Source organism: Sarcophilus harrisii, chromosome 3 (assembly GCF_902635505.1).
Source record: "Sarcophilus harrisii chromosome 3, mSarHar1.11, whole genome shotgun sequence".
Taxonomy (NCBI): domain Eukaryota; kingdom Metazoa; phylum Chordata; class Mammalia; order Dasyuromorphia; family Dasyuridae; genus Sarcophilus; species Sarcophilus harrisii.
The window spans coordinates 40,814,293-40,837,178 of record NC_045428.1 but is presented as its reverse complement, the minus strand read 5'-3'; the positions used below and the strand labels follow the sequence as shown (position 1 = coordinate 40,837,178).

Below are 22,886 nucleotides of genomic sequence, written 5' to 3'. Positions count from 1 at the left end.
ATTTGAGCTGTTCCTTTCTCCCAGATTATAAGAAAGAGGTGGAGTACTGAGCCATAGGTATGGAATGAAGTGTATATTTTTGGACAAGGCCAATATGTTGGTTTACCATGCTTACTGTATTTTGTTATGAGGGAGGATTCTAAAGTGGGGGAAAAGGGTCATTAAGAAGTTTGTTTTAAAGTTTCAATCAGACATTTATTTAAAAAAACAAAAATGAAAGATAATTTTTCTCCCCCTCAAAATTGGAACCCTCCACTCCTCTTCTATTCCTGCAATCCATTTAGCATTCAACTTAAGGTATAAGATTATTTCAATTAAGTCTTTGCAGACAAACTAGGGATACCAGAGGAAATTTCCTCAACATCATCATTATCATCATCATTACTGATGTCCCTTGTTCTAAATCAACTTTAAAATTTCAAATCTACAATAAAAACGAGAGGATAATTGACTAACTGTTATTTCAATGGGAGCTTTACAGGCAACCCAAGAAATTCTCTCTGACCATGGCTATTTTCTTAGGGAAACGGTAGGTCAATGTTTTTAAGACCTGGAAGATAAATGCTCACGAGTGGACAAAAAACAGCTCTGCCCCAGAGAGCCTTAACAGGGATGCTTTGATCTGGGGTTTCTTAGGGAACGCCTTCCTCAACATGGTTATTTCCAGTCATTTCCTGATTGGAATCGAGATGGAAATGCTGCCAGCAGAAACTCTTTATTGCAATTTCCTGATTTTTTATTTTTTATTTTCTTTACAAAAATCAGGAAATGCCAAGATATTAAGTATAAAAACAATCACAAGCTCAATATCAGATTATTAGAACTGACACACTGGGGCCGACCTAGACACTAGACATCTAGAGTCATTCGTTTACCTCTGTCAGTAGCACCAAGTGGTGAGACACTGTCTGGCTCTGGAGTCAGAGAATGTGTTTGAAACCTGGCTCTCTCAACTGGGGTCTCTGAGACTTTGGCCGGTCACTTCCCTTCTGATAGGCTCCTGGCCACGGTCCACTCTCTTATTACCTCTACCCACTGGGAAATGGAATTCTACCTCAGACTCTCCCTCTCCACATTCTCCACCTCTTCCCCCATCCCTGCCTGGTTCCCATAAATTGGAGCTGATGGCTTTACCTTGCCATAGTAATTTCTTAATTAATAAACAATAAACTCATTCATCTCTCTCTCTCTCTCTCTCTCTCTCTCTCTCTCTCTCTCTCTCTCTCTCTCTCTCTCTGTCTCTAGTTCCCTTACATTTTTCTCAGCTATAAAATGAGGGCATTTCACTAGCTGATTTCCTAGGTCCCTTTCATCTCCAGCTTTTCTGTGCTCTTTGGGACTTTCTTGCCCTGTGGCTCATATTAGATATGGAGCCAGAAGGTATCATGGCAACTAAGTGTTCCCTATGTTAAGTTCTGGGGACACAAAGGCAAGCAAGAGAGGAGAGAGTCCTCAGGCTGCTTTAATAAAGCTCTCAGAAGCGTCGGCTTGGCCAATGAAGCTAAGGTACCTTTATCAGTTCATTTTAACTCACCAAAGCAAACTCATTAGAGCTACCAGGAATCACTCAGGGGCTTGAGAAGGGGGCAAGGATATGTCCTGATCCCATCACCAGGTAGACAGCCAGGGGAGATAATTTTGAGTCCATAACAGGAGAATGACATCCCTGACCCAGTGAGAACCAGCTGTTCTGCTGGAGTCAGAAAGACCTGAGTTCAAATCAAAATACTAACTAGCTGTTAGTGCTAGTCCCTGGGCTAGCACTCAACCTCATCTGGAAAATGGGGGCGAGCCCCCCCTGCCAGGGTGGTTCTGAGAGTCAACTGAGATAATAAAAAAGCACTAAGCGCAGTAAGCTTAAAGGGCAAGAGACTTAATCAGATACGAAAGAACACCATTAATTTTTAAGATACAGCTTAGAAAGCTGCTTGGTTCTCTTCCCCAAGCCATGGATGACCATTTCCTCAGGTTCCTCCTCTTTGTGCCCATAATCCCAGCTGGGCAGCTCTTGCTACATGTGAATACCTGCCCACGCCTACCCCTGTAAACCCTGAGAGAGGGGAAAAAAATGACTGAATACCTGGAAAAACCCAGAGAAGCCTCTGAGACTTGATCCCCCTGCTACTGTTGAGAAGGCAGTTTTGGCCAGGTGCCCCGCTGCCTTTCATTTTATATTATCTAAAATGGACTTATCCTCTGGGAGGCAATCAGGGATATTCATCAGGCCATGAGGAGCTGAGCCTGTTTCCTTTAAGTCATGAGATATGGTGAGAATTATGTCATTTTGACATGAGGCGCTTTTGCTCTTGACAAGTGGGAAAAGGCAGAAAGCACTCTTACTCTACAGCTGTTTCTAGCCATCATGGTTATTCCATTTTCTTGGTTTTTAAATTATTTTTTGGAAATGTGGGCGTTAGGAAAGTCACCTGTGAAATCCATCACAATCCACTTCAGGATTCCTGGATTACAGCTCCCTGGACTGCAGCTTTAGATTCTAGGGCAGTCTGGACAAAATATAGGCCCAAACTGATGTAGAAGTGATGATTTCTGGCATGAGTTAGAAGTGCAGGATGGATGGAACGCTAGCCAACTCCATCTAAAATTGGGGGAATCATGTTCTGGACAAGTGGAGAAAAGTATTCCTCATGCCCCTCTTTCTAGGGAAACATATGGTAAAAATGGCATGGGCAAAAGTCAAGTATAAGCATATTTTGGTAAGGATTAACAATTAGTAAATAATAGGAGATTATATATATAAGATAATGCATAATCTTTTTAAAATTTCATTTTGTCTGCTTTCCTATTTTGCATTTTTTTTAGATATTTAAGTTTAAATTTATATTAGAAAAAAAAGAAAAAGAAAGGAAAAACTCCACATACATTCCCACAGGACTTGGTGGCTTCCAGGGAGAAAGGGCAGCAAGGTAGTTTACAGTACAAGGAGAGGCCATTAGGTTTGCTGTTAGAAAGACTTGAGTTCAAGTCTAGCCTCAGATATGTCCTAGCTGTGTGACCCTGAGTGAGTCACTTAACCCCATTTGTTTCAGTTTCCTCATCTGTAAAAAGAACTATAGAAAATAAAAATAAATTACTCCAATATTTTTGCCAAGAACACCCCAAATGAGACATGAAGAATCAGACATAACTGCAAAACTACCAAAAAACAATCACAAGGGTTATGAAGGACCTTTAGGTTGTTGTTGTTTATTTGCAGGTGTACTTCCTGCTCTTTCACAGATGATTACAGTTCAATTCAGCAAGCACTTTGGGGTTCCTGTTTTGTGACCTATTAAGGTCACTTGGTGACCTGAGAGTCAGTCTCCCTGATAGAATGGAAGCTCTTAGGGCAGGGACTATTTCTTGCTTTCCTTTGTATCCCCTTAGCAGAATACTTGGTATATAAAAAGTGCTTAATAAATGCATGTTGATTGATTGACTTGCCCAGGAATGCTAGAGTCAGGATTTGAATCCAAGGCTCTGTCTTTTGACTCCTAAGTCATTTACTCTATTATACCATGAGATTAAGTTTCTTTTCTGAGTCTAAATATTCACTAATAGCCTTCCTGTGTATCCATAATTTTTAGGAGATGGTACATAACATAACACAGCTTTTGGCCACTGGCCTAATTATTGGATGAGTGCATGCATGTTTCACAGACTTAGGGAGAGAAAATGGAAGGATGTGCAATTAGCAACTGTCCCCGGGCTCTCCAGTAAGTGTGCACAGGACACTGGGTTCATTTTTCAGTCCAGGGATTTTGTGAAGTTGGTACTGGGAAACCTGAGGGATGGAGAGAAGAAAAGACAGGGAAGAATTCCTTAGGGGGAAGATGGAGAAATACTCTTAACATCTCTGTCTCTGTTCCACATTATTCCCTTCTTGAACATTTCCTTTCACCAGAATAGAATAAAGTACTTAGCCTGAAATCTGCCCTCCCCCCACGCCACTAGATATTTGACAAGAGTATTTAAAATAACAGATTTATAATAATCCTCCCACAGTCAGGAAAATCCATTAGTAACATTTAATCCCTTCACTTGAGCTCCAGAAGGTAGACGTTGTTTTGGCCACAGCTACAGAAGTATCCATGTTTGGTCCCCAGTGAGAACAAGCCATTGATTAGTCTCATTCATGCCAATATTTTCACGGTCACCTAGAAAACATGATTCTCTCCATAACTCTGTAATCCAGGAATAGGGAATCTGATATAAATGGGGTTCTGGTGCACTTGGTTTGGTTATTTATTTTCTTCTCTTTCTTCTAATGAAGACTTCTTTTATTTATCATGTTTTTAATCTAATGATTAGCACCCCATGATACCATTGGTTCTCTTCGGATAAACAACAACAATTTAGCTGGTTAATGAGCACAGGAGGACTTTTTAAAAACGACACTATATGTTAGCAAAGTGAGTTTCCATATTATGTAATTCAGTTAAATTATGTAAGAGCACCTTATATCATAGTAACGGATTTCAGTGAGGATAATCAGAATGTGTCAGAATTATGACATGGAAGCTAAAGAAACTAAGTCGATTTTAGACTGCATTAATAAATGAATGAATGAAAAAGCATTTATTAAGTGCTTACTATATGCAGAGCACTGTGTTTAATTGGAAGTACAGAAACAAAAGTGAAGATGGTCCTTGCATTCTAATGGAGAGACAATATAGATAGATTGATGATACATAGAGAGATATATACAAATAGATTTTGTAGAGATTTGTAGAGAGATTTATAATCTATCATAGACGTTAAAGAGATAGAGATGGATATAAATAAATGATAGATCTATGATCTATCATAGATGATAGATAGATAGATAGATAGATAGGAAAATAGGTGGGCCAAAGGGGATGCATTTGTTAGAAATACACTCTTGACACTGAAAATCAACTATCAAGTCCTTCAGATCATGGGATGAGAGGCAGAGGGCTCAGAAACATGGAGGTGAGAGACTCACTGTGTCTTGCCCTGGGCAGAGCACACCTGGAGTACTGTGCTCAGTTCTGGATGCCACATTTTAGAAATGGCTCTTTGTCCAGAGGAAGGTGACCAAGGAAGCATTTTGTCAATGCTGGAAGACAGGAGATTTTCTCTATAGACCTATTTCTGCTTCCCTCTGGCTGTTTGATATTTAGTAGCTCCTTCTCTGTAAAATGACCAGGTTTGACTGGATAATCTCTAAGATCTCTCCACCTTAAGATGTGTATGAGTAGTTGCTTGTAGAATGTAAACCAGTAGAAGATTTCTGGTGTTATGTTCCAAGAATAATCATGCTCCTTGACCCCAAAATTCTCTTGTTGGGAATAACACCTGAAGGTGTTAGAAAAACAAAGCCAAAAAAGTCATCTTTTCAGAATTTTTTTTTTTTAACAACAGCAGCATTTGTGGTTGCAAACAAAACTGGGAACAGCATAAACATCCAACAGGAGGGGGATGGTTAAATGAGCTGTGGGACAGTGGCTTAAGAAACTTGTAAATATTTTTATGAAATAATGCAAAGAAAAAAATGCAAAACCAGAAGAGAGTACCACTAATTGATACATCTAGATAGTGCTGTGGTGGATAGAGCTGGACCTGAGTTCAAATGTGGCCTCAGACACTTACTAGCTATGTGACCCTGGCCAAGTCACTTAACCCTTTTTGCCTCAGTTTCCTCATATGTAAAATGAACTGAAGAAGGAAATAGCAAAGCACTTCAATATTTCTGCCAAGAAATTCCCAAATGAGGTCACAAAGAATCAGACCCAGCTGAAAACAATTAAACAACAGTTACTTAAAAGGTAAATGTAGATAGGGATCTTCAAGAAAACCCCATTGGACAGTATAATTTGGGGTCATATGGAGTCAGATATGACTGAACAACCACATGCAGAAGACAGAAAAGCAGCATCTCAGAAAAATGTGTGTTCAGATCCCACCTCTGACCCCTAGTGATACAATGGGATAGGGAGACTAAGAAATCTGATGGAAGTGTAGAGAAAGTTATGGAAGTTTTTAACTGGAAGGCAATGTGGCTTTGAACAATAGATTGTGACTGACTACATGTAGACCTTTGTCAAGGCATTTGATTTCTCTAGATCTTAGTTTCTTTACCCATACGCTGAATGGCATTGAACTAGATAACTTATTGAACTTTCCCAGTTCTAAAGCTTTTATCCTAGAACATTTGTTTATTTAGCTGTAAGTTGAAAGCAAATTGGATCGGTCCTATCGATGTTTAATGAGAAGTTTATAATAACTTGTAGGCAGTCGCTGTGTCCATCTATCACTGCTATCAACCTATATCTCTCCTCCTTATGGTGGCTAAATTCCTTGAGAAGACTTCATACCATAGGTATGTCCCATTCCTTCCCTCTCTCTACAATCTGACTTCCAACCTCATCTTTCAATCAAAACTTTTGTTCAGTAGTGTCCCACTTTCTGTGTTCCCATTTCTTGGATCAAATATAAAACCCTCTGTTGTTCAAAGCCTTTCGTAAACAGCTTCCCAGCCCATCTTTCAAGTCTTCTTGTACTTTATACTCCTCCATCTCCCCAATTAAAGTTGTAAGCATTTTGAGAGTAAAGATTATTTCCTTGTTATTTTTTCTATCATAAGCATTTAATGTAATGCTTAACACATAAGTACTTAATAAAATTTTCCATTAATTCATTCATCCTCTACTCCAGAAGATTCATCCTCTGCTTCCAACTTTTTACCTTGCATATACCTTCCCTCTGGCTCCCACTGTATTTTCCATTTCTAGAGCTATGATCAAAGCAGTATTGTCATTGTACCTGGAAGGGCTGTGCCAATTTACCACCTTGTGGGGTCAGTTACTGTGTTTGTAACTGGGAGGACCAAAGAGCTTCTCCCTGGCCACCATTCTATAGATGCTACTTCGTTACTCCTTTTTGGATTGTAAACTCCCGGAAGGCAGGAATTATTTATGCTTTTATATTTATATGCTCAGTTCTTGGCACATATAGTAAGCATTTAATATGTTTATTTCCCTAATTTATTAAGCATTCTTTCTCTTATCCATTTTTTCATTTTAGTAAACTAGACCCTGAAAAAAATCATCCCTAAGTATTCACACTTTTCTCTCAGAATTCCCTCCATCAATGCAAATCACAATTTATCAATAATGTATAGATTTAGGGAGTTTAGGAGATGAATTGCACCCTTCCCCCATGGCTACAGAGCTTGTCAAAGTTAGGATATGAACTCAGGTCTCCCAGTCTTTCCCTCCAAGATTCTAGTTATTACACCTGTTTCTTGACTCTAACAGGTGCATAATTGAAAATTGCAGAGTTGCTTTGAAATCTTCCTCCCTAAACAAAAGGGTGACTGACCCCCAAGAACCTCCGAGCTGGGTGCTGTATCCTGCCAGGCAGTAGCACCCAGTCAAGACAGCTAGTAGCTCCTTTTTCTCTCTGTCTCCTAGAATTCCAGACTGCTCACTTTGAATGTCATTAATGCTTCCATTGATAGAGTCCCTGAGGAACAGTTTCTTAAAGGGATACAGAAAATCCATTTGGCAGTCAATAAACTCAAGTCTGACAAAAGATTATTTACCCTGCCACAAATAAATGCACCTGAGCCTGGAGTCTCTCAGGCTGCTAAAAGGCTGAATTGTAAATGAGCTAATTAGCTCATTATCAGAGACCCCTGGTTCCCACATGGTCCCTGTTTTTGGTTTAGCTGAATTCTGGGAATGCCTGGAAGCCTCAGAAATTTGGCCACATGTTTATGAGCACATAAGAACTCTGGTTTGGGATTCAATGGGAATAGCTTAGATTTTATTTTAAAATAGTTTTTGCCTTATGATGATGTTTGGACATTTATAAAAGTGTTGTGACTCCAGCTGTCTTATCAGGAGGGGCGCCGTGCTGGAGCAGCTGCTGGATCATGGATCCAATAATCCTTGGAAATAGCTGTTGAATCCAGGGTCTTTGGGACAAAGACTAGGAAGTTGTTGGAGGTTGTACTTTCAGCAGGAGTTAACAGAGTCACACAGATTTTCCTAGACCATTTTGTCTGGATCTCAGCTTGGTTTTCATTTGGTGTATTACATTTGGGCTTAGAGGATCTGAGAGGCTATTAGAGAAGTCATTTAATTCTACCTGCTCATTTCCAAGACAAGTCAGCTAAGGTCTGGACAAGTGAATTAACTTGTTCAGGGTCACTGAGAGAAGATTCAAACCCAAGCACTCCATGGCTAAGTCCAGTACTTTCCCCCCACCGTATAGCACTATCTTCCCAGTACTACACTGCCTTGCCCTGCTGTACCCTTCAGTGAAATGTGATCCCCTCAAAGGCTGTGCCAGAACATTTATATCCATAGTGTTTTTATATCCATAGTGTCTTGTAAATTTGAAGTAGGAGGCAGGGTTTCCTGAGTAGGGGGACTTCCTGGTGAGAAAACTCCATCCACCAATACATACCAGCATCCATTCTGCAATTTATGATTTTAGAGCGCTTCCCGGGGCAGTTAGAAGCAGAAGGCTTGGCCCAGGATCACACAGTTACTAGGGATCGGAGGTGAGATTTGAACTCACATGTTTCTGAAATGCTACTTTTCTGTCTTCTGCATGTGGTTGTTCAGTCATATCTGACTCTGTATGACCCCAGACTACATTGTCCAATGGGATTTTCTTGAAGATACTGGAATGGTTCGCCATTTCCTTTTCCAGTAGATTTAGGCAAACAGAAGGTGACTTGGTCCAAGATCATTCAGCTAATAAGTGTCTGGAGCCACATTTGAACTTGGCTCTTTCTGATGCAGAATTACTGGGTCACTTTCTTATCTTTTGCATGGTAGCTGCATGGTATAAATTTATTAAATGAATTAGAGGTGAAGGAAGGAACTTTCTGCCATCCCTGCTTGCTGTCCCTCTCTCATGGTCCTCTTAAAATGATGGAGAAGGACCCCTTATTCTTGAGGTATTGCAATCTTTTCTTAGAAATCACCCCTTTTTGGAGAGAACAGGGTGAGACAAAGTCCTTTTTGGCAACCTTCTGGTTTCCCTCTAGGATGAATAACTAACAGACTTGGTTAGCGAGATCTGTGGGGGGAATCAAGCTGTCTAGACCTCCCAGCTGTTTCTCATTAGGGGATACAGACCTCATTGAGCGCTGCATTTTGTTTCCAGCCTGAATGAATATAGGGTGACCTCATTTTTCCTGTGACCCATAGTTTACATGGCAATGGAAGGGGCAAAACATGTGCATGTAGCTTACTGAGATGGTGATGGGCTTTTGGTCACAGGTCATTTTACCTCTTTTCCTTAAATTCAAGGAAAAAAAAGTTTATATTTTCCAACTATTACTGATGGGCTATTGATTCTGAGTCATTTTACTTCTCTTCCTTAAATCCAAGGAAAAAAATGTTTCTACTTTCCAACTATCAATGACAATTTGTAGCCAAGAGACTTCTTCAATATCTAACCAAGAAAAAGATTGTTTAGAGAAAAATGGGCCAAGATACTGAATGGTCCTTTCACCTTCAATCAATTAATTAGCATTTAAAAAGCCTTTGCTTCTTGCCAGGTACCTTACCAAATACTGGAAGGGAAGGACAAAAACAAAAACACCCTCTGATTCCAAGGCACATATGATGGGGGTGGAGAGAACAAAATATGAGTAACTGTGGTAGGGATGGCATTAATCCATTAGGTCTCCTTAATGGATTTGATAAAAATCTCAGGATATAAAGGATAGTTAAGAGAGATCATGAGATGTAAGGGTATATCTTCTTTGGACTACAAATGACCCAGTTGCTTACAAAAGGGCTGGAAAACTGGGCTAAAGAATGGCCAATTGCTCTTTTCTCTACCTACTCACATCTACACTGATGTGGTAGAATGAGGATAAAGAGAGGTTACAACTGGCCCTATGGGCTGCAAAAATAGTTGAGAAAAAAAAGCAGGAGGTGGAAGAAGACTCTGATTCTTCACTTTAACTTTGAAGACCGTGGCAAGAGGGAGATGGGGAGATTTCTCTCCTCTCCATCCTCATAGCAGAGGCACATGGCAGTGGATCCAGTTGTGGAGCCAAGCTAGCTAGAAGAGCTAAGAATCCCACTAGGTTGTGAATGCCTCAAAAATGGGGATTTTGTATCCCCAATGGCTAGCACAAAGTGGGTGCTTAATAAATGGTATATGACTGATTACTTAGAGTTGGAATCCTATTAGGGAGATGAAAAGTCTTTTTTGTCTTCAGGGTCTGGACTTTGGTCCTTGAAGTGGGATGACAGCTCATTTTGAGGTTGGAGCAGGTAAATCCTGTAGATATTATAATATCAAGAACGTGGGATTAGAAACCACCAGAAGAATTGACAACATGAGTTAAGACCTCCTCTGATATTTTTTGGCTATATATCCTACTGATAGTGTTAACTTCTAAAAGAAATATAGCAGTAATTCTGAGGTCCCTAATCCTTAGTACTATTGTTCTAACAATCTGATTGTCAATGAGCCGAAAATTTCTTGGATTTAGGAATACTAAAGGGTAGTCCTACTACCAGATAACAATATATTGGTCAGTAATAACAGGGTTTCTGAGACAAATGATAAGGTGCATACCAGACCACTGCTCTGTTCTATCTCTAAGCCATAAAATTAGCATATCAGTGACACGAAGAACCAGATCTTTCTGTCTTTTCCTATCTTTTTGTTTCTGCTTCTTTGCTAAATGCTTTTGGAACTTAGCCTGCTTTAATTAGTATTACAATTATAATAAACTTTGTCTCTTGACTTAGAGATGGATTCAAGCTTGCAAATTCTTTTTTGAGACATCTTTGCAACCTCAACCTTTTGGGGATCTCCTTTTGAACCTTAACACTACCCATGTTTGTGCCTTCTCTACTTGTGAATTCTGTGTCCTCTCTTCCCATTGACACTGTATTTGTGGGAAAAATGATGAGAAATGTTATTGCCATTGTTCTTATTATGCAGTTTTGGTAAATACCTTTGCTTGGAGTTCATTGTGTCTTTTGGTTGGTTACTCAAGGCAAATGCACTGGTGGGGGCTTGTGAGCTTTAATTTTAGGAGTTTGGATGTTCAATGCTCCTTGAAAAGAAACTAATTCCTTTTGGACTTGACTTTAAAATTTGAATTGGTGGGTGGGGAGGGGCACTACATAATGAAATTCAAAATATACAGAATTAAATACAAAGTAATTGAAGAGATGCTAATAACTAGAGGAATAAGCAAACGTCTCTCATCTGAGGAGATATGGAATACAAAATCTACAGAATTAAATACAAAGTAATTGGAGAGAGGCTAATGATTAGGGGAATCAGGAAAAGTCTCTCATCTGAGGAGGTATTTGTACCATGAAGAGAGCTCAGGGATTCTGAGCACAAGTCTTCTGTAGTAAGTGGAAATTAGTCCTTCAAAGGAAGCTAGAGGCAGGATTGAAAAGGGAGAACTGCATGGGGGCAATAGCCCCTGTCAGTGCCACAGATAAAAGATGAAATGTCACATGGAGAGAAAAGCAAACAGATCATGGTTGGATTATGGAGTACAAATCAGTCTGGAAAGATGGACTAGAGAGACTCCATATTAGAAGTGGAATTTTAACCCAGGCTCTGAAGCTGGCTTTCTGTCTACTACTCCATACTACCTCTTGGAGAAATGTCAAACAGAAAAGGTTGTATTTTATTTAGAGACAACAGGATTTGACAAAAGCTTCTTGAGCAGGGATGAAGATCTGGAGGAGGATATAGTAGCATTCAAAGATGGCACTATCTTGTTTTAATTCTCTAAGCCGATCGTACATCAACCCGATATTCTGAGAGAGGGAAGAGACGATGAAATATGGAGAAACACGGGCCCTGAGCAGAAAGTGTTATTGCAATGAAGGCTGTATTTCCTTCTTCCCGAAGGCTGTGGCCACTGACAAGAGACATTTCTGTGGTGTTTGGGAATTTTTTCTTTCTCCTACATGTGGTTCACCCAAAACAAATTATGCTAGATTCCAGGCATGTTTCCTTTCTCCTATCATTCCCCACCATAAGTAATCATGAGAATTATAAATTTCATAAAAGCTGGGAGGGGCCTGAAAAGTAATCTAGTCTAACACCTTCAATTTATAAATGAGGAAATTGAGCCCCACATGAGTGAAGTCAGAGATGTTGCTAGGCAAAGACTTTTGCAGTGTAAATGGAAAGAATGATAATGATTTAAAAAAAAAATTCTGCCTCAAATTAAATGTGAAATTATAATGACCAAATTTGGCTAAGAAGAGATTTGAGAATGGTCTTCTTCTTTGTAGAAGTGGGGGAGATGAAAATGGAACATTACATTAAGTCACAGTTGGGTGATGTATTGGTTAGTTTTGTCAAGCTTTTTTCCTTTTAATTGATGTTGTAAGTGATGATTTAAGGGATGGCTCTCTCAGGAGAAGAACAGTATATTGGGAAATTAAAGTGACAAATGCAAAAAATAGGTTCAAATTCTGTTCTTCTGCTCTTTTTCTGTGTGATTTTAATTCCCTTAATTGAATGTAGCAGGAAATCCTGTAGGAGTATTTTTCATGGAGTTAGATATTCCTGGCTTGCCTCTATTGGAGAAGGACATACCCTCTGGTCCCTTAGAAAAGGACATGTGTGACCATAGTCTTATTTTTAAGCTTCTTGAGGACAGGGATTGCTTTTGTACTTGGCACATAGGAGGTACTTAACAAATGTTTGGTTCCTTAATTTGAGGGAGTCTGCCAAAGAGGGTTGGTGAATGAGCCAGTAAGGCAGTCAACATTTATTAATCACCTAGTATGTGAAACATCTCATAAGGAATAAAGAGAGACTCATTGATCTCTAAGGCTCCTTCCTGTTCCACCTCTATTACACTACATCCCCTTATAATAATACTAATTACTTTGATAGTACTTTGATAGTTCTTGAGGTGCTTTTAACGAATTTCCCGTGTTAAGTTTCACAGCCTTGTAAGTTAGCATCTTTCCATTTTACAGATAAGGAAACTGAGGCTCTAAGCATTGAGGTGATTTTGCTCCTGGTCCTCCAGCCAATCAGCATCAGAACTGGGAAGTGAACTAGGGTCTCTTCAAGCCCAGAACTCTTGCCACTCCATTTCCTGGGTCCCCTCTCTCCTCCCTTGCTCTCTCATAATGAATCTGATTAAACCATTTTCCTTAAGAGGAAGCTATAGAGTTCTTGACTTCTTTTCCAGCACAGAGAAAAGGTGGCTGAAATAATTTTTGAATTGGACTGAAGGGGAACAAAGCCTTAGAGCCTCTGCCAAAAGATCTGTTTTTTCTGCAGAACTGAAAATAGACTTCCCTGTCACCCCTCCAATCCCTTGATCTTAGAGAGACAGTCACAGAGTAAGAAGATGAGAAAATTGAGAGAGGTCAAACTGGTTTTTTTGGGTGGGAGTGAGATGAGATAGGATTTAAGAAGAGGATTTTGTTTGGATTTGAAATGTTGTTTTGAAAATATTCAGCAGTAGATATTTGCTAAAAAAAAATTCAAACTCAACCAAAATCCTCTTCCCAGATCCTTTCCCAAGTCACTGTCCTAAAATGGTATGTACTATTCACTAGCAATAGATAAAGATAGTTAGTTGTCCGGTGGATAGATTGGTCCTGGAGTCAGGAAGACCTGAATCCAAATGTAACCTCAGATATTTATTAGTTGTGTGACCCTGGGGAGGTCACAACTCTGTTTGCCTCAGTTTCCTCATCTGTAAAATGAGCTAGAGAAGGAAATGTTAATTCACTCTAGTATATCTCTGCCAAGGAAACCCCAAATAGGATTTCAAAGACTTGTGACTCAACAACAAACCAACAAAGTAATAGATAGGAAACTAAAGGCTGGACTTTCTTCCAGCCTCTTTGAACCTCTGAATTATCAGAAGAATCATCTTATAACAGCATAATCTCTGACAAATCTTGAATAGCTTTCCAAGTATAATTTTCATTTTTTATTTCTCACCATTTCTGGATAACATGGAAGTTTTCACTCACCCGGGGGTTTCTTTTTTTTTCTTCTCTTCTGCAGATGAAATCATGCAGCAGGAAATTCGGCCCCTTGCGGCAGTGGACATCATAGAACAGCTTCACAGACAATTTGCCATCTTGTCAGGTAAGATTGAGGCTCGATCACTATGGAAACAGGCCAGGAAATCCCAGACTAGGGAACACATTGATGAGCATTTTCCCCACTGTTCCCAACACCTCAAACCAAGCACAGGATTGATATGTGTCATTGTCCACCCAAGTTGCGAATGGAGGATAGGATCAAATGAATGAGTTCAACCAGTGGTTTGCCAGTAAATGGTTTTTGTCAGTATTTTATTTTTCCAAATGCATGTAAAGATAGTTCTTTAACATTCATTTTTGTAAAACTTTGTCTTCCAAATTTTTCTCCTTCCCCAAAGCAGCAAACAATCTGATATAGCTTAAATATGTGTGATTCTTTTAAACATATTTCCATATTTGACATGTTGTGCAAGAAAGCACAGATGATGAAAAGGGAAAAAAAAAGCACAAGAAAGGAAAAAAACCAACCAAACAACAAAAAAGGTGAAAATCCTATGCTTTGATTCACATTCATCTCCATAGTTCTCTCCCTGGATGCAGATGGCACTTTCTGTCCCAAGTCTTTTGGAATTGCCTTGAATCTCCTCATTGTTGAAAAAGTCCACTTCCATAAGAATTGATCATCACATAATCTTGTTGCTGTGTACAATGTTCTCTTGGCTCTGTTTACTTCACTCAGCATCAGTTCATGGAAGTCCAGGCTTTCATGAAATCAGCCGGCTCATCATTTTCTATAGAACAATAATATTCCATAACATTCATCTACAGTAACTTATTCAGCCATTCCCTAACTGATGGGCATCCACTCACCTTCCAGTTCTTTGCCATCACAAAAATGGCTGCTACAAACATTTGTACACGTGTGGGTCCATTTCTCACTTTTCTGATCTCTTTGGGATACAGGCTGGTTAAATGTTTAACAACCATCTTTCCCAGAAAAAAAAAGTTGTGCATCAGGACATACATTTATTTTAATTTCTTAAATCTAGCCAAGCAACAGCATGATAAATTAAGTCCTGATTTATTGTGTTTGCCAATTTCTCAGGTAAAGATGCTCATGCTAGAAATTGAACTCTCAGACTCTAGAGAAAGCTAGCCTCAGCTCATCCTTGGATTCAACTTTTTAGTATTGGGAATGATTTGGTTTCATCCAAGCACTTCTGTTCTTGACCACCTAGAAAGGAATGCAGAAAAGGGTGCAAAAGGAGGAGGAGAAAATGAACAACCACTCAATCAACAAGCATTTATTAAGCCTTTGTTATATACCAGGCACTAAAGTAAGCCTTGGTGATACCAAGACAAAAATCACAATTCCTGCTCTCACAGAACTCACCTTTTATTGGGGTGACAATATGTAAGCAACAATGTCAGATAATCATAGATAAATGAACAATTATCACCCTAATCTATCATTAGTTTTCTGTCTTAGCTTTGTATTCTTAATGCCCATCATGATGTCTTGTACAGAATCAGGTTGGTACAGTGGAAAGAACCCTGGGATGGAATCAAAAGTCCTGTGTTTAAATTCTACCTGAGACAACTACTACATTCATGATCTTGGACAAGTCTCTTAAATGAGCATCTGTTTATTCATCTGTAAAATGAAGGGGACGTGACTTTTGAGATCCCTGCTGAAGACTTCTGATCCTAAGTTACTTCTCCAGGCCTGTTTCTATTCTGAAAAGTGAAGAAGTTATACTAGGTGATGAAGGATTCTCCCAGTTCAGGCGCCATGTTCTTATGTTCCCAATAAATTCTTAAAAGTCCAATTTTGGTTATAAAAATTTATTAGAAAATATTAAAGCAGGGAAGTTATCATCTAATCTACCCCCTTTCATTTCTCAGATCCAAGGAAACAAGAAGCTCTGAGGGAATAGAGGGGGTATGGGCCAGAAGTGACTTCTTTATCTTAAAACCATCTTTACCTCATAAGAGTGGGTTTTGTGGTTTTTTTCCCCAAAATTATTTATTTATTCTGAACTTAAGAAATAAAACAAGTATTTCCCTGACAAAGTGATATAGAAAAACTGAGTATTGCACCTGAAATTGCAGATCCATTATGTACAACTTGCTATTCCTTTCAAATATACCACAAAGTTATCATGTAGTTTTCTTTTCCCTCTTCTATCCCAAAGTTCAAAATAGCTACCATTAGACACAAATCTGTGTGTGTGTGTGTGTGTGTGTGTGTGTCTATATCTACATAGCTCTATATATGGGTTCAAACAGCACCTTCCAACAGAGGATCTTTGTGGTTAATTTAGGTATAATGGTAATTTTTGTAACTTACACTTAAATATAAAATGAGAAAAGAAAAAAAATGCCATATATACAGCAAAACATAAGAGAGAATTCAATATAAAATGATAAATTTCCATTTCAAGAAAACTTATATAATAAATATTTCACATTGTTTTCAAATCTACCTCCGGTTCCTTGTACAATTTCCTTTGTGCATTTTTCACTTTATTTTTTCCCTTCTCTTCTCCTTCCCACCTTTAACAAGGTTCAATTAAGCCTGATTATATATGCCTATACTATACATATATATCTACATATATAGAGATCTATAAATATAGACATATATGCACATATAAAATTAAACATATACATGTTGACTGTACTATGCTTATTTCTTTCTATCATTTGTTTCTCTCAAGGTGGGAAGCATCTTCTTTCATAAGTTTAAGTCTTTCCATGGTTTTCTGCATCAATCAATTCATCATTTCAAATCAGGGGTCCTCAAACTTTTTAAATAGGGGCCAGTTCACTGTCCCTCAGACTGTTGGAGGGCTGGACTATAGTAAAAACAAAAACTTTATTTTGTGGGGCTTTAAATAAAGAAACTTCATAGCCCTGGGTGAGAGGGATAATCGTACTCAGCTGCCCCATCTGGCCCGTGGGCCATAGTTTGAGGACCCCTGGATTAAATGTGGATACACACATTAATATGTATATATATATATATATACATATACATACATGTCAATAAATATATACATATTTATATTTATATGCTCATATGCATGAATGTAAGATTGTACTATATATATTTTCTCCTATCATCTGTTTCTCTGAAAGTGGATAGCATTTTCCTTCATAAGTCCAAGTCTTTCAATGTATTTTTCCCCTAAATCAACTAGCTCACCATTTCCTATATAACAATATTATTCTCTGGATTCAAACAGCATTTTAAAAATAGGATCTTTGAGGTTAATTTGGGTATTTATAATAATCAGAATGACTTAGTTGCTCAAAGTTGTTCTTAAAACAATACTGCTCTTCCTGTATACAATGTTCTCTTGATTCTGCTCATTTTGCTCTTCATTCATTCCTGGAAGTTTTTCTATGCTTTTCTAAAATCATTAAGCTCAATAGCAGAGAAATATTTCATCATGAATATGTACCACAATCTGTTTATCCATTCTCCAATTGATGGGCATCCCCACAATTTCCAGTTCTTTGACAACTCAAAGAGAATTGCTATAAATATTTTAGAACATGTAAGTTTTTTTTTTTCATTTTTCATCTTGGGAAATAGATCTATATTGGAATTGTTGAGTCAAAGGGAATAGGCACTTTAATAACTCTTTGGGCATAATTCCAAATCTTTTTCCAAAATAGTTGGATCACTTCATAGTTCCAATGAATTAGTGTCCCAATTTTTCCCCATCTCCTCCAACATTTATCACTTGCTCCTTCAATCGTTTTAGCCAATCTGATAAATATAAAATAATATCTCAAGGTTTTTTTTTTAAATCTGCACTTCTCTAATCAATAATGATTTAAAACATTTTTCATATGACTATAAATTGTTTTGATTTCTTCATTGGAAAGCTGCCTGTTCATATCTTTTGACCATTCATCAATCAGGAAACAAGTTACATTCTTATAATAGATTTGACAGAGTTCTTTATATATTTGGGATACGAGACCTTTATTTGAGGAACCATTTGTACATTTCCTCTGTACTTTTCTGCTTTTCTTCTGATTATATTTATTTGTACAAAACTTTTTAAATTTAATGTAATCAAAATTATGCATCTTATACCTCACAACACTCTCTATTTCTTGTTTGTTAATAAAGTTTTCAGCTATCCATAAGTCTGATAGGTAGCAATGTTCCATATTCTTCAAATTTTGTTGTAATATCTCCCTTTATATTTAGGTAATACGTCTATTTTGACCTTATCATGGTAACTGGTATAAGATAGTAGTCTATGCCTAATTTGTGACAAACTGCTTTCCAACTTTCTCAACATTTTTTTAAAAACCAAATAATGAATTTTTATTCCTAAGACTTAGCTTTACACTTGTCAAAGTCTAGGTTACTCTATTTGTTTGCTTCTGTAGATTGTATGTCTACTCTGTTCCACTAATTTACCTTTCTGTTTCTTAATCAGTATCAGATAATTTTGATAATTATTGCCTTATAATATAGTTTGAGATGTGGTACTGCTGATCTTCTTTTACAGGTTTTTTCCCCCATTAGTTCCTTTGATATTTGTGACCGTTTGCTCTTTCACATGAATTTTATTGTTTTTTTTCTAGTTCAGTAAAATAATTTTTTTTTGGTATTTAATTGGGATTTAGATTAATTTTGGTAAAATTATAATTTTTATTAAATTGACCCTACCTACCCATAAACAATTAATATTTCTCCATTTATTTAAATCTGATTTTATTTCATAAGAGTTGGTTTTGAGAATTATTTTAAAACTACTTTGTGAAGTTGGTGTTACTGATATTTTGTAATTGAAGAAACAGATCCAAACTGACTAGTCAAGAATTAAATAAGCCAGTAAGTATTAGAGACAGGATCTGAGGTGGGAGGGCTTCTGACTCTTGAGTCCCATATGCTTTCCACTTTAGTACACTGCCTCACAGAGACATCAAAGTATGTCATTTAAGTGTTAGCATCATGTTTCACACGCACATACATCACACTAGAACATGGAGGAAGCAGGAAGAGGATGGGGCTGTCAGCTTAATTAACTGCTGACACTACAACCCAGTCAGAAGCACAGGTGTTATTTTATCAGAGAAAGTAGAATTATCTAAACTTTCTCCTGACAAAATAAAATTTAAAATCCAACAATAAGTCAAAGAGCTTTGGTTAATGGGTCAAAGATAATCTTTTCATTTTTCTTTCTTTGTTTCTTTTTTTAGGTTTTTAGGCAATGAATCAGACCGATTTTAACTCTTTCAGTGTCCTTTTAATTCACACAATTGTGATTATTAATTATAGTATTCTCTTGGTTTTGCTTTTTATTCTGCATCCGTTCATACAATCTTCCCACGTTTCCCTGAATTCCTTATATTTGTCTTACCAATATTCCATTTTCTTCATAAGCTACAGGTTGTTCAGCCATTCCCCAATCCAAGTGCATGGAGTTTAAGTATTTTGAACCTGATCATAGGATTGTAGATCATAGACTGGGAACTCATTAAGTCCAATACACTTTTTTTTTTTTTACAGAGGAAGAAATTAATAGCCCTTTCCTATTTTATCTGCAGGGTTTGCAGGGCTTAAGGGTGGTCTTATTTTATAATCAGGAGAATAATGGCTGGGGGAGTTTGACCTATGGAGGGAACCTGATTCAGGTGAGGAAGTTAATGATCCCTTAGGAGAAGATGGCCCCAAGAAAAACCTCTGCCAGCCTGGGAAGAGTTCGAAGGCAGAGGAATTAGCAAACGGCGCAGTAGAAGGTGGAGGATTTTTTTAAACCAGGCAAAGCTAGACAATGAGGTCATGGCTCCTTTCTTTGCCATGTGTGGCTTTGGTGTCTGCCAAGCAGCGAACAAGAAAGCAAGCTGGATGGAGCTCAGGGTACTCACTGGTGGTGAGAGAACATTGGATTTGAAGTCAGAAGATGTGGATTTAAATTTTACTTCTGATGCTTATTATTAGGGTTTAGATGGCCCCTGGGGCCCATTATGGCTCTGTACCAAGGTCTGTAGGATTTCTTAGTCAGACAAAGCCACCTGGCTGGGAATGGCAGGAGGCAGTGGTTCTTGGTGGGAACCCAAGCTGCTAGGGAGGCAAGGAGGATTCTCATGGGATTGGTGATGGTTTGCCCTTGACTTCCACCTTTATGACCAGACAGCCCTGATTATGTCTGTGTCCACTGCCTACCTCCCTTTGGAGATGATCTGTGGTCCTATGGCATATGGAAAATGAGGTGAGCAGTTAAGTATCAGTCATGAGCTGATTGCAGGATCATAGATTTGGAGCTAGAAATGATATTGGAGTATTCTGGTCTAATCCCCTCATTTTATAGATGAAGATACTGAGGTCCAATCAGATTAAATAATTTACCTGTGGTCACACAGTTAGGAAGGGTGGGATTGAAGTTTTCCTGACTCCCAGCCCAATCTCAAGTTTGGAAAGATACTAGTCCAACTTGAGATTCTAGGGGAAAGTTGAATAAAGAGCTAAAATCATTTGAATCCAGTTACTTGGTGATTATCATCCAATTCCATGATTTAAAAAGTTCCTATGATTTAAGCCAAGTAAGTACTTGAGTATAAGATACCAGTCCAACCTGTATCTGAAAAAGAACACCATTTGTATCCTCAGCTAGTGGTCATTCAGCCTCTGCTTGAAGTCATCCAGGGAGGAGGATGCCATCTCCTAAGGAAGCCCAGTCTCTTTCAAGGGACAGCTCTAATTGTCAGGAAGTTTTCCCCAACATCAAACCTTAATGTGTCTCTGTGGAACTTTCTCATATTCCCACCCTCATCCCTCTCACTCTTAGTTCTGTTTTCTGGCGTCACACAGAACAATTCTACTCCATCTTCCCCATGTCCTCAATAGACAGCTATTGAGATCTCCCCAAGACTTTCTCGTCTCTAGCTTAAATATGTCCACTTTCATCACTCAGTTCTCATATGGTATAATCTTAAAGTCCTCTACCATAATAGTTGATTTTCTCTGGAGACTGGTTAGTTTTTCACTATCCTTCTTAAAATATGGCACCCAGGACTCAATACTCTAGATGTGTTTTGACCAGGACAGGTACTCTCTAAATACAACCTGAGAACATTCATTCTTTTGGCCATCTTGTCAATGATAAGGAAGGCATAGACAACTGTCTTGTTTCTGTATTTATATCTCCATGTGTTTGACATAGCACTAGGTAGACAGTAGTCACTTAAATGTTTGTGTTAACTGATATCTTGAAGTCTATTAAAACATTTTGTTTTTTTTTTTCCAAAGGAATGATTTTCTATCCATGCTTCCTCCATCTTTTACTTGTGAAGTTGACTTTGTTTTGAACCCAGGTGTAAGACTTTACATTTATTCCTATTAAATTCATTCATTAATTTGACAAATATTTGTTACTTTTTCATGAGTTTATTCAATATTTCTGAGTTAAAATTCATTCATAGTCATCCTACTACATTTGCCATATCTATTTCTCAAAAGGAATTCAGAATATCTTGAGGGTATTAATTCCAACATTCCAATAGCTCGATGAACTATTATACATTATTTTCCTGAAGAGAAATTGAAACATGATAACCTGACTCACTTGCAGTTCCTGATAAGGAGATGGAAGGATTGATATTATATTAGCCAAGATACTCACCTCATTTGTTAGGGTTCTCTTGGTTCAATGTATGTGTTCACAGTTGAAAGAAATTTGAGATTTACAATCATTTGTTCTAAGATCACGACAAGAATTTGATCTGAATAGTCAAATTGGTGGGACATTGGGTCATTTGGGAACCTGGGAAATAGGATAAATTCAGATTTTTGTAAGAAGGTCCAAAGAAATAAAATAAAGCATAGGATTGATTAGATAAGGTATACAGAGTTTTCTACTTGGAGTCAGGAAGGGCTGGTTTCAAATCACTTCTGTGACCATGGACAAACTTTGGCTAATGGAGAGGGAGACTTTTAGTCAGGAAGAACTGGGTTTAAGACTTGCCTCTGACACAGATCAACTGTGTGGTTTTGGGCAAGATATTTAATCTCTCAGTCCTCACAGACTTTCTAAGGCTAAAAGTTGTAGAATAAACTAAATCAGCCATGGTGGAAGAAATTTCCTTACTGGGAATTCTCTATAACAATAAATTGGACTCCTAATAAAATAAATATAAGTATTGATACTTTTAAATCAGACTATAATTTCATTATTAGATTTTAGAATTGTAAAAAATTATAGCATTATAAAAGTCATCGAAATTATAAGATTATACAAAATATAGCATTATATAAAATTAGAAATCATAATTTCATGTATTAGAATGAGTATTGAACTGGGAATTAGGAGGAGCTGTGTTTGAATCTCTACTCCAGCAGTTAAGACCCCAAATTTCTTTCAACTTCATTTTTCTTATCTGTAGTATAGGCATAATACTACTCAATTTATACTCAATTTATTCTCTCAATACTCAAATTACCTCTCCCTATGTTTGTTGTGTAGATCAAATGATTTCATTTATGGAAACACTTTGCAAGCCTTAAGCACTATAAATAAATAGGTCAGCTATCGTTATCCTTGTAATTATTGACTACTACTACTACTATCAGTCTGCTCAGCTCTCTCTGACATGTGACTACTTCTTGAGAATATGGGAAAGGAATGGTTTCATTGGTAGAATATCAGCCTCTTGAGGGCAGGTACTGCTTTTTGGTTTTATTTTTATACGTATTCTACCTTTCCCTTCTTACATGTACTCCAGTTTTATTACAATGCATTGTAAATAGTTGGTGCTTAATAAATATTTCTTGAATGATTGAATTAAATCCTTTGAGAGACCTATTAGAGCCAGGCTGGGACTTACTCAGTCTTACCCTATAGATAGTTATTCCTGTGGTATCTTGGG

The 22,886-nt window shown here is 37.8% G+C and overlaps 1 protein-coding gene across 1 annotated transcript in view; it reads left to right on the top strand.

Moving 5' to 3' along the window:
- MCF2L2 (MCF.2 cell line derived transforming sequence-like 2) overlaps nt 1–22,886 on the top strand; it is a 340,912-nt gene that overhangs the window by 61,315 nt on the left and 256,711 nt on the right. The window contains exon 4 of the mRNA XM_031961125.1: nt 14,011–14,094. Within this exon, the coding sequence (XP_031816985.1) occupies nt 14,011–14,094 (84 nt within the window). The remainder of the gene's footprint in view (nt 1–14,010; nt 14,095–22,886) is intronic.